The 11,561-nt window shown below is 49.7% G+C and overlaps 2 protein-coding genes across 2 annotated transcripts; both read right to left on the reverse strand.

Annotated features, from left to right (window-relative positions):
* Positions 1–787: 787 nt before the first annotated feature.
* LOC309381256 (GTPase IMAP family member 8-like) lies at positions 788–3,563 on the reverse strand. Its single transcript, XM_081932022.1, has 3 exons — positions 2,664–3,563; positions 1,815–1,869; positions 788–1,710 (listed from the first exon to the last, which is right to left on the reverse strand). The coding sequence occupies exons 1-3, from the start codon at positions 3,303–3,305 to the stop codon at positions 1,094–1,096; spliced, it is 1,314 nt and encodes a 437-aa protein (XP_081788148.1). The 5' UTR covers positions 3,306–3,563; the 3' UTR covers positions 788–1,093.
* LOC309401631 (stonustoxin subunit alpha-like) lies at positions 3,350–10,515 on the reverse strand (the record flags this gene model as incomplete). The annotated part of the gene is made up of 4 exons (XM_081970699.1): positions 10,351–10,515; positions 7,833–7,965; positions 3,516–5,884; positions 3,350–3,457 (listed from the first exon to the last, which is right to left on the reverse strand). The coding sequence occupies exons 2-4, from the start codon at positions 7,927–7,929 to the stop codon at positions 3,350–3,352; spliced, it is 2,574 nt and encodes an 857-aa protein (XP_081826825.1). The 5' UTR covers positions 7,930–7,965; positions 10,351–10,515.
* Positions 10,516–11,561: the final 1,046 nt, after the last annotated feature.

Below are 11,561 nucleotides of genomic sequence, written 5' to 3' on the forward strand. Positions count from 1 at the left end.
ACTCCCCAGTTGCCTGCAAAAGAGACGCCTCTTTTATAAGAAAGGAGGAGATTTGCCAAGAAGTTCTTTGGTTGAAACAGAAATGCTGTCTCTAATGAGTCCACGTTGGCCAACGGAAGGTGATGGAGAGCAATACAGAAACAGCCTTGCAGAACATACGTGGCAGCTGTTAAGAAAATATGGATTCACCCCAGGAAAACAGGAAAGGGTGAGAAAGAACCTCAAGGCTGCCCTGCCTTGATGCTCTTTGGTGTCAGGAGGAGCAAAAGGAAGATGCTTTAAAGATTCTGCTACTATAATCCATATCAGGAAACTCTAGTTCTAATATTCCTTGTGATGATGGCTTCCCAGCCTGATGTACCTCAAAGGACTGACAGAGAGGGAAGCCCCAAAGAGTCTGTATTTCCGAAGGAACATGGGTCCAGGATGGTAGGGAATTAGGCTATGGGGACAGTTGATTCTGGGGGGCTGGATTTTCTCGTCCGCTTGAAGTCTCCTCATATCTGAGGGGAGAAACCAGGTTCTCTAAGAGAAGGAATTGGCTCGGGGAGACTCGGCCATGAATCTCTGACTCGGGTTCTGCAGAGGTCACATGGCGAGGGCTGGATTAGAACACAGAACAGAAGGGCTCAACGTTCTGACTGACGAACCCAATCAAAGCAAACACGGTCAAGACGATCCAATCTCTTAATGCCAAACTTTATTGAGTTGAGACAATCTGAGGGCAAAACCAGATCTAGCTAATTCCCCCCCCCCCCCGAGGCACATAGCTAAAGTTCAGGTTCTCCCTCCCCCTATTGGACCAGGTCACATTGTCCAATGGAGTCTCCTGGTATTGTTGTGAGAAACTCCTGGTAAACACCTGATGAAGTGTCCTTGGTTCCCACAGCTGCATCTTGATGCCTGAAACCTAAATTCTATCTCCTCCTTTGTAATTCGTTGGAAGCTGAGAAGCGATAATAGCTGCGAGAGCAAAATCGCCTTTTGAAGCCTGAGAGTGGCCTTTGGCAGAGCTGCCACCTCGGGAACAGAGGCTCAATTAGAGAGACTTTCTGGTCTCTGATGGGAAGGGAAACAATCAGAAGTTGTGTTTTTAGTTGACCTTCATCAAGTCTTCTGTGAAACAAGGAGCATGGCTGTTCGTTTCCACCAGATCATCAATCATGGCCATCAGTTCGGCCACCTGAGCCTCTCGTTCTTTCCCTTTGGCCTTGTTGTTGAAAGCCAATAACCGGTTCCCACATTCCGCAAAGTATTCCTGCAGGTTTTCATCCTGGGCAGAGATCATACTTTCAAGAGATCCACCTTGCAGTTCGTCTTTATGGGTACACAAGAGGATCGTGTAATCCTTGGCTTTCAGGCCAAAAATGTTTGTGATCAGCTGAGCCACGTCCTTCTCATACTGAGTGAAAATGTCATCGCGCATTACCCACAGAAAGACGTGGGGACCCGGGGAGCAAACCTTGACACACTTGCTCACTTCTGCAGTAATGTCGTATGACTCCTTTGGACCTCTGGTGTAGGGAAAGCCAGGCGTATCAACAACCACAACCCTCCTGCCCTTCAGGTGCTTCTGCTCCCTTTGGCATGCTTGTGTTACTGAGTAACGTGATACACGAGACTTAAAGACTTTTCTTCCCAGAATTGTGTTTCCCGTCGCACTTTTCCCAATTCCTCTTCTGCCCACCAGGACGATCCTCCGTTCAGACTCTGCAATCCAAAGGGGAGAGGAGAGGAGAAGGGGACACGGTCAGCAGTGTAAAGCCACCTTGGCCTCTCCCTTCCACCCCACCCCCCAGGACACAAGGCTTTACCTGGGATGCCTCCAGCCATCTCCACACACATCGCACAGCATAAAACCCGGGACTTCTGTGTGAAAAGAGAAACAGAATCAGGCAAAGGAGAGGCTGCCTTGCAGGGAGGTTGACAGAAACTCCCCTCCCCCAGAAGACACAGGGAGGAATTAGGGGGGGGAGGGATAAAAAATGACTGCCTCCTCAATGCCCTCCAGGCTGACCCATCTGATCCTCCCCCCATGCTACCCCCCCTTTTAGGCACCCCTTCAATTATATGGACCCCGCATTTGTTTCGGGATTGATGTCCGAAGAGGCTGTCAGCTCCCCCACGGTTGGCTCCGTGCTCGAAGGGACCCTGTTCTCTGGTGCTTTAACTGCTCCTGCTGCAGCTCCAGATTGTCCCCAAGGGTCACCCCAGGTCATCTTCCTCCAGGTTCCCCCCCCCCTCTGCCCCTCCCGCCACCCACTATTTGGCCTCCCAGTTTCCCCTCCAAGGCAGTCTGAACTGAATCCTTTCTGGGAGGATGGGGGGTGGGAGGCTCCTTTGGTGGGGGCTTTTTCTTGTATCCCCTGAGATCCCAGGAAATCAACCTCTGCTGAGGATGCTGATTTGCATCTGTGCCCTCCCCCACCTCCACCCAATTCTGCCCCTTGGGAACCTCCCCTGCCCCACGGCTCTCCTCCCTGGGTGCAGAGTGGGAGACTTTGGGGGTCTTCTCACCCAACCTAAGCAGGAGACCCTTTATCATTTCAGACAAGTGGCTGTCCAGTCTTTCCTTTAAAATCTCCAGAGATGGAGACCCCACAACTGGTATCAAGATATTCTACTCTCTCCTCCTCCTCCACCTCCCTCCAAGCTTGGGTTACCTCAGCAGGCCTCCCTGTAGGACAGATGCGATGGATTACTTCGCTCCATTGACCGAGCCCTCCTGGAGTCACAGCTGCACATCGGAATTGGTACTGAAGATTTGGGTAGACATCTTCCAGGGTGAATTGATCCTTAGGGCCTTCGGTATTGAGACTTTTCCAATTACCTCCTGCAATCCGATATTCCACCTGGTAACTGGAGACCGAAGGCTTCCCAATGGCTGCCGGATCAATACTGATCTGGAAACTATTTGGGTGCAGTTGCTCAACCTTAGGAGGGGGAGGACTTCTGAGAGCAGCTTCCACTTCCTGATGTTCCTTGAGGACCTCCATGGTCAAGGTTAAACTTTTGCTCTCCACCATCTCTAATGAGTCAAAGAAATCCTTCATGCTCTCAGTGCTCATTTTCCAGAACATTTCAGCAGCAGCATTACGGATTCCTCCGTATTCTCGGGGAGCAAAGAGGGATGAATGGTTGAATCTGAAGTGTTGAGGGATACCCGACTCATTCTGAGCACATGGCAGATCAGCCTCCTTGAGGGCCTCCAGGACAGGTGGGGTCGCCCCATCCGCAAAGGTGATCAGGAGTTGGACTTTATCCTTCACGTCTTTTCCCAACATGGACAGCATAAGATCAAACATGGGTTTCTGGGCATATGGTGAATGGACAAGGAAGGCCTGAGCCACTAAGCAGATGGCATCCACGTGGTCAATGCCCCCTGGGGTGGAGAAAAACTCTCGGATTTGCTCCTCAACCAGTTTGTCTTGCTCTGCGCCTCTTGGGCCTCCAAATCCTGGAGTGTCAATTATTGTGAGAGAATAGGGAATTCGGAAGCTCTTCTGATGGTTCACCACGTAGGCTGTGACTTCAGATGTCCTGCTTCCACTTTCGCTCCTCTGAGTGGTTTCATGAATGAGTTTGAATCTGAAATTATTTTCCCACTGGACACCCAGGATATAATTGATCATCCCGTTGATCAGAGTGGTTTTTCCACACCCTGATGCTCCCATCACCAGGATCACTTTGTTGGGCACTTCCGGGTCCCCCTTTCCAAGCTGGTACAAGAGAGAAGAGGTGGAGGCATCTGAGGGGACTTTCTCCAGAGGAAGGGCAAAGACTAAGGGCTGCCTTTCCTCCACCAGGGAGATTACCTGAATGAAATGGTCAGCTACATTGCCTGCACTTTCTTCCTCCAGTGAAGTGAAGACCTCCAACTCCTCGCTGGGGAGACTAAAGGCTCCATTATCACACAAGGCGGACACCCGAATTCTATACACCGTCTGTGGCTTCAGACCTTTGATGGGGTAAAACTCTGTTTTTCTCCTTGTCCTTATTCTAGTCCATTGGTCCTTCCCAACTCCAGACTCCACCGTTCTGTATGCCACCTTGTACTCCTTGACCGCAACTCCTGAGGCAACGATGCTGGGACTCATCCAGGCCACAGAGATGACAGAAGATGCCGCAGTGACCATTCTCAATTTCTCAGGAGGGCTGGTGGGAAGGGTCTTTATGGGTGGGCTCAGGTCACTGGATTTACTAAGGCCTACCTTGCAACAAGCAGAGTACTGGAACTGATAATCTGTGTTTGGAGCTAGATCTTTCAGCAGGAACATCTCCCTGGCATCCATTGTCAACACAAACCTCCACATTTCTTCTCCTTTGATCTTGTACCAAACCTGATAGCTGGAGATTGTAGTCCTCCCATATTCAGCTGGCTGAAACTTCAGCTGAATGCTGTCGTGTCTCAGTTCACTGATCAGCAAAGGGAGAGGTTTTGAGGGCAACTCAAAGTTCTTGCTGAGCAGCTCTCCATCTTCGTAAAGGTATATTGAGGCTCCTGGGTTGTTTGCATCTGGCAGTGAGGCCACAACGTAACAGACTTCCTCATTGAATTGATTGGCACTGAAAAAGTCTTGGATGGATTTGGCAGCTTGGCGAGCATTGCGGGTCCTCTCCTTGTCCTCAAACCAAGCCAGGCCTTTTTTCAACCCAGGGGAGGACCTTGTGGACTTAAGTGATTCTGGCAAGAATTGCTCCTGAAGCCAATCCTGTGAGCTCAACAGAAATGGCTCTTCTTCATGTAAAGAGGTGAATACAAAGGAGACCACATATGCATTCTGGGGCTCCAGAATTATTTCTTCCAGCTTGTTCTGAGATGATATAACTTCTATATTATTTAAAATAGTCAGATAAGATTTGACAAAGTTCATTTCTCTTTTCTTGGAGTCCAGAAATTCATGGAGTTTTTGGCTGTTGAAGGGTGACTGTTTGACGGACATCAACAGGTCCACCAGGGTCCCTTCCTCCTGCCCTCCTCCCCGGATGGAAGGCAACACTCTGGCCAGCTGTTTCTGGAAAGTCTGCCTGTGTTGCTTTAACAGATCCTTGAACTGCTGGATCTTCCTCTTGATTTCAGGGAAGGTCTCAGCCATGGGATCGTTGGCTAGATCGTTGCTTTGCATCTGGATTTCGTTGAGTTCCTCCAAGATCTTTTCAGCATCAAAGATCCACACAACGTTGATCTCACGGACCATCTTAGCTGCTCTGCTATCCAGCTTGGTCAGAGGGTAGAGCCAAACCCACACAGGCACAGCCTTCTCCCCATCTTTCCCTAACATTTTTGGTAGAGTTTCATAAACTTTCATGGCATCTTGGAAAGTGACTGGATTTTTCTCCAGAGAAAAGTCTCCGTGGAACTTGCATCTGAACTTCAGAGCATTCGCTTTCTCCTCCTCAGTCAGCTGGACCTCTGCTTCTCCTCCAATAGACATTTCCTTTATGAGTGTAGACTTGAGGTTTCCTTCTATATTTTTCACCATCTCCGTTGAGGAAACTTCTCGGTCAAAGACGAAGAAAGCCTGGGCTCCATAGAGGATGGCGGTGACCACATGGGTGACTGTGCCATGCTCAAAGACGGCTGGGTAAGAGATATTCTGGATTCCTCGATGACTCATTGTCAGCTGTTCATACCTGGTGGTGGTTTTGTACTGGACGGTGACTCTGGCCTGTTTCTTGGACTTCTTGGTGTCATGAAGATATTCGGCTGACCCTCTTATATCAACCAGCCCCCCGAGGAAACTGGCCTTGAGGGATGCTGAGATGTTCAGAGCGGAGGCCTTGTCATCTATGCTGTCAGAAGCAATGATTTCAGTGGCTGTCTTGGGCTGAAGGTTGGTGGTCAGATCCTTCTGAAGAGAACTATAGTCCCAAAGGGCGACTCCTGCATGGAACAGAAGGAAACAGGCAGATAAAAGTGAAACCAGACCTCCGGAATACCTGCAACTGGATTGAGAGGATTCAGAGAGGTTGGACAAGTGAGACGTTATTTTCCATAGAGCAGTGATGGCGAACCTTTTCGGTACCGAGTGCCAAAATGGGAGCGTGGCGGCACGCATGAGAAACTGGAAGAGCAGCACGTAAGAGAGAGAGAGCACCGGAAAACACAAGCTCAGCTTCCCGGTGGGCGCATGCATGCCGGCCACATGGTCTTCTGGTTTTCCGGTACTCTTCCATTTTCTGACACTCCCATGCACACGAAGACCAGGTGGTCAGCATGCATGCGCGCGCTAAAACCCAAAAGACCAACGGATGACAGCTGGCATGCCCGGAGAGATCGCTCTTTGTGCCACTTCCCACATGTGTGCCATAGGTTCACCATCACGGCTCTAGATGGCTTCTTCATTTCTTCTGTCTGGCCATCACCAAGGAAGCCTCCTGTATGTTTTGCAAAATACCACAAACTGCAAAGGCTTTTGACTGAGTCGAGGGGAATGGGAATTCCTAGGCACATCTTGATCTCAAGGCAGATTTCTGACTCCCTGGATAAACTACACTCTGACACTTCTTCTCTGTTTGACTGCTTTTGACTGAGCAGAGGGGAATGGGAATTCCTCAAGAGAGATTTCCCACTCCCGGGGGAAACCATGTTTTTCATCATGTGCATCGTCTCTGTTCAGACCCCCTCAGGAACAGCACCTGCACATCCTTCCCTTCACCACTCTGTGTGAGGTCTGAACTGCTTTTTTACACCATTTTCCAAACCATTTCAGTGACTTTGGTTCAGGAGAGGAAAATTCATCCCGTGATTGGCAGTCAAGGGTGCCCTGCTGTGTGCCTGGCGAAAGGGTGGATATGAATTCACAGGCAGAAGTCCCTGCTTGGCTAGCTGCTACCGTGTTTCCCCCAAAATAAGACCCCCCTGAAAATAAACCCTAGCGTGATCTTTTGGGGTGGACCTAATATAAGCCCTACCCCCAAAATAACCCCCCCAGAATAGCACAGATACCGTTAAATCTGACTGCAGAGGGAGAGTCTGGGGGGTGGGAGACAGGTGATCCGTATTTGCCACACAGCTGCCTGGTTCACGGGAGACTCGTGGGAGGCTTGTGCGGTGACACCGGCAGCAGGCAGAGACGGAGGCATGGGAGGGGGGAAAACAATCCTCACATGGGCGCCTACTCCATGCAGCCACAAGCAAGCCCAGAGATGGTGGGATGGAGTGGATGGTGCGTTGGGATAGCCCGCCTCCCCCCTGTGCCTCTGCCGCCTCCTAGCTCCACCACACACTTTTCATCCAGAGGGAGAAGAAGCTTCGTCTGCTTGCAAAGGGGACACTAATTGCCGTGTTTCAAAGTGTCCCATTTGCAAGCAGACGAAGCTTCAAGTCTCCCTCATTTCTCCATTCTGGGAAAAAGTGTTTGGGTGCCTATGGAGTGCTTGCGAACGGAGCGTTTTGCCTGGCTCCGTCACTTGGCCTCCCGCTCTGGTGCCGCGCTGGTGCCAGAAGTGAGCCAGTGGCCATGTGGATTCCTGCTGCACGTGGCTGTTAGTGCTGCCGCAGCAAGGCAGTTGTGCTGTGGAGCCACAGGGCCTCTAAGGTCAGCCGGTGTGCGTGTCGTTCACTTCCACCCCTGCCTCGTCATGGTGGCATTCAAAAGAAGGCAAGACACTCCCTGTAAATAAGCCCTAGTGCTTATTTCAGGACCCAAAATGAAATAAAATGGGGTCTTATTTTGGGAGAAACACGGTATTAGCAGACCCTGGGCCCAGGAATCCCACTCTGAAGCGTCCCTGGGCTGAGCCTGTGCATTGATGGCAGCTCCAGTCTTCTTCCCTCCAGAGTTTCCCCCAAGAGATGCCCCTCTGCCTTCTTCTCTTCCGGCTCCTACCTGGGATGAGGGCGTCCTTGCGGCAGTCGTACAGCATCCCCAGCTGGAAGGGGCGGCCCAGGGCTGGGGTCCCAATGGGGTCCTCGGCCTGGGCCATGTTCGGCTCTTGCGTGTCGCTGAAGCTTCAGGTTCCCTGTAAGAGAGGAGAAACTTCTGGAGGACGCCAGAACTAACCGATGACTCTCTGAGGGGATGCAGGATGTGGGCACAAGCCACCCTCCACCCACTGATGTCGGTTCGGTTTGTCAGGGAATTCTGCAGCCTGTATCCAAACCGAGTCAGAAAACTCTGATGCGACCTTTACGTTTTATATAAATGAATTTATATTTACAATATATGGCAAACAAAATGGCCACGAAAGCTGGAGCATCATGAGGTAAATCGTCAGGTAAACCACAGAACAGCAGACGCAGAAGAAAAAAGGTGGGAAAAAGAGAAAGTGCCCCTTCTCCCCCAGCAACCAATCATAATGTAGATTGCCTCATGTAGGGGCCTATCGTGCCTTCCAACCAATCGGCTACAACCATGTGCTCTGTCCATTGTACACTTTGATTTATTAAATGAAATATCTTAGAACGGGGTTGTCAAACTCACATCGTCATGTCATCATCATGTGACGTATCGGGACTTTTCCCCCCTTCAGTATACTGGGGGTGCGGGTGACCTCAGGCCATGAGTTTGACGCCCGTGTCTTAGAACCACTCCAATTTTACACCTGAACAGCATTTAAGCCGAGTTATTCCACAAGATCTTTGTCTCTTTGTATACTCCGTGGCTTTGCGATGACATCAACCAAATTGTTTTCTCGCGGAGAATAAATTAGGGCTATTCTGTGTTGGGCTGCAAATTTTTTAACAACTGGTTCTCTTGCCATTTGTGTACATGATGTGTTGTTTTCAGACACTGGTATAGCCCTCTTCGCTTCAATATCTACATCGTTTAACTATTGTGTCTACCGTGTTAACTCTGAACACAATTCTGACAACACTATGAGCTCCGCCTCAGCCGTTGAAATGGCAACGGCAGCCTGTTTTCTAGATTGTCAATCACCTAGTTGTGTGTTTGCACACAGGACAATACAATCCTAACGTTGACTTTCTATCTTGTACAGAGATCATTGAAAAGCGCAGCCAATGCCGTTTCTCTCCCCTATCCAAGCCTGAATTATGACGACTGCTAAAAGGCCCAGATAATCCATTTCCTCCACAAACCTCTGGAGCTGCCACACAACCACCCTCTCCAGAACTTTCCCCCAAAAGGAAGATGGGTCCATCTTTGGTGTCTCTAGGCAGCAACCCCTCCCATTCCGATTCAGAATAACAGGGCTGGAAGGGACATCAGAGGTCATCTAGTCCAGCCCCCTGCTGAAGCAGGAGACCCTTACAGAATCATAGAATCACAAAGCTGGAAGGTACCTTGGAGGTCATCTAGTCCAGCCTCCTGTTCCAAGCAGGAGACCCTTACAGAATCAGAGAATCACAAAGCTGGAAGGGACCTTGGAGGTCCAGTGATGAAGCCCCCACGAGGTCTGGTGGCCAGATGTTCCACTGGTTAATTGTTCTCACTGTTAGGAAGTTTCTCCTTAGTTCTAAGTTCTTTCTCCCTTTGATGAATTCCCACCCATGGTTTGAAACCAACCAAGGAGAGAAGCAACATAGAACCAAGGAGAAAATCCCCGCTTCCTTCCGCTCCCCCCCCCCCCCACAGAGGGCAAAGCGTGATCCCTCCAGGAAGACCAAAATTTGGAATTGTGGGTGGGGAAGATGGAATTGAGGAGGATAATGGGTGGGTGGGGGTGGGTGGGAAGAAGATGTTGCTTCCCTGATCTCGATTCCTGATCTCACCTTATTTGGCTGCCAGGAGAGAATTCAGCAGCCTTCAGAAAAGGAGCAACTCCCCCCTCCCCAAATTACAACATCCCCCCCAACAACACCACAGGGGCTTCTGTGCCACACTTGTTGCTGATCCACTTGCTTTCCCCCCCCCCCACCTGAAGGTGCCTTTCCTAACAAGAAAGACGGGATCATAAACATCTCAGGATCCCCTTCGCAATGTTAGGATCTCAGCTACTAATTTCCCTCCATTGGCCTCCCTCCCCTCCCCCACTGACTTTGCTAACATTAGGATCTCCTCTGTCCCATCCCTCCGTTGGCTTCTCCCAGAGACCACCAGCCTCTTGCTCTCTGCTGCTCCCTGACCCGCTTCCCCCCACAGGCCCAGGAGGAGCTCTGCCCTCGCCCCCCTCCACCCTGTGGCCCTGTGAAATGCCCACTTGGGGGTCCCGGGAGTCTGGTTGGAGGGATCCGGAATACCGGGGGGGGGGGGGCAAGTGGATCTGCCAGTCTCATCAGCTCTTCTGGGTTAACTATCCTAAAAAGTCTCCCTGAAATGGGGACAACTTTTCCTCCCCATCCTTTGAGGTCTTCTTCAAGGTCTGCTGCAGCCTGCGAGGCTTTGGGAAAGGATGGAGGAAGCAGAGGGTCTTCCTCAAAGCAGGAGACCCTGCGAAGCCCCTTACCTGCCTGACCCTCTAAAGCTGTCCAGGAGGGAGCAGCTGCAGCCCGCTTCCTCCAAAGGCTGGACCTCCGCTCTGCTTCTCCAGTCCCGGGTTCAAGGCTCAGCCTGGGAATTGTAAGGAAAGCCCCGTCTTCTGCTTTGTCTTCCGGGCGCCCAGAAAACGAAAGTGAAAAGACCAGGGGGGAAAAAACAAAAAAAGTTCACTTCCTCTTTTGAAGCGTTGAAGGAAATGTGTTTGAGAAATGAGTTCCACAACCGTCCAGCAGAGGGCAGCAAAGAACTCTCTTGGTCCTTTCCCAAAGTCAGCAACTTTAAGACTTGTGGACTTCAACTCCCAGAAATTCCCCATATAAAGAACAGGCAGGGGGAGATCAAAACCAGATCAGAATTGACATCACAAGGAGTACAAGGAGAATGGTGGTCTTATTTACAGACACAATCAAGGTATGCACAGGATAGGAAGAACGAAGGTATAGCCAAAGACTACACAACATTAGATAAACTTTTGATACAGACGGAAAACAGACTGATCAAAGTGCTGTATAGATTCTTGTTGGAATATAAGCTAGAGGAGGAACATGTCAAAGAAACCATGGTCGCCTGGGGGAAAAATTTCGGTTACAATGTGGAATTGGCTAATTGGGAAAAACTTTGGATACTTAATCAGAAACTAACATTGGCTACGGTGTATAAAGAAAATCTTTATAAGATGTTCTACAGATGGCATCTCCCCCCAGCACGGCTTTCCAAAATGTTCAAAAATCTGGCCCCAAACTGTTGGAAGTGTAAAAAACACCAGGCACTTTCTATCATATGTGGTGGACGTGCAATGAGGCAAAAAAATATTGGAAAATGATTCAATCGTGGTTAGAACAATTGGTGGGAGAACAAATTATGTTTAAACCAGAAACTTTTCTCCTAGGCAGAATACCGGAGGGGTTTAAGAAAGATACGCTTTATCTAATTATACATATGCCAACTGCAGCGCGCATAACCTATGCACAGTGTTAGAAAAAAGAAAATACACCATCAGAGCTTGATATAATCAGAAAAGTGTTGGCCTGTGCAGAAGCAGATAGGCTCACTCTTGAACTTAAAAATAAAGGGGAATCATAATATTTTGAAGTATGGAACAGATTTTATGATTGGTATAAGACAAGGTGACAAGACTGGAACAAATGTATATATTGTGATTGGACAGAAGGACAGACA

Source organism: Natrix helvetica (assembly GCF_964273705.1).
Source record: "Natrix helvetica genome assembly, chromosome: Z".
NCBI classification, from domain to species: Eukaryota; Metazoa; Chordata; class Lepidosauria; order Squamata; family Natricidae; genus Natrix; species Natrix helvetica.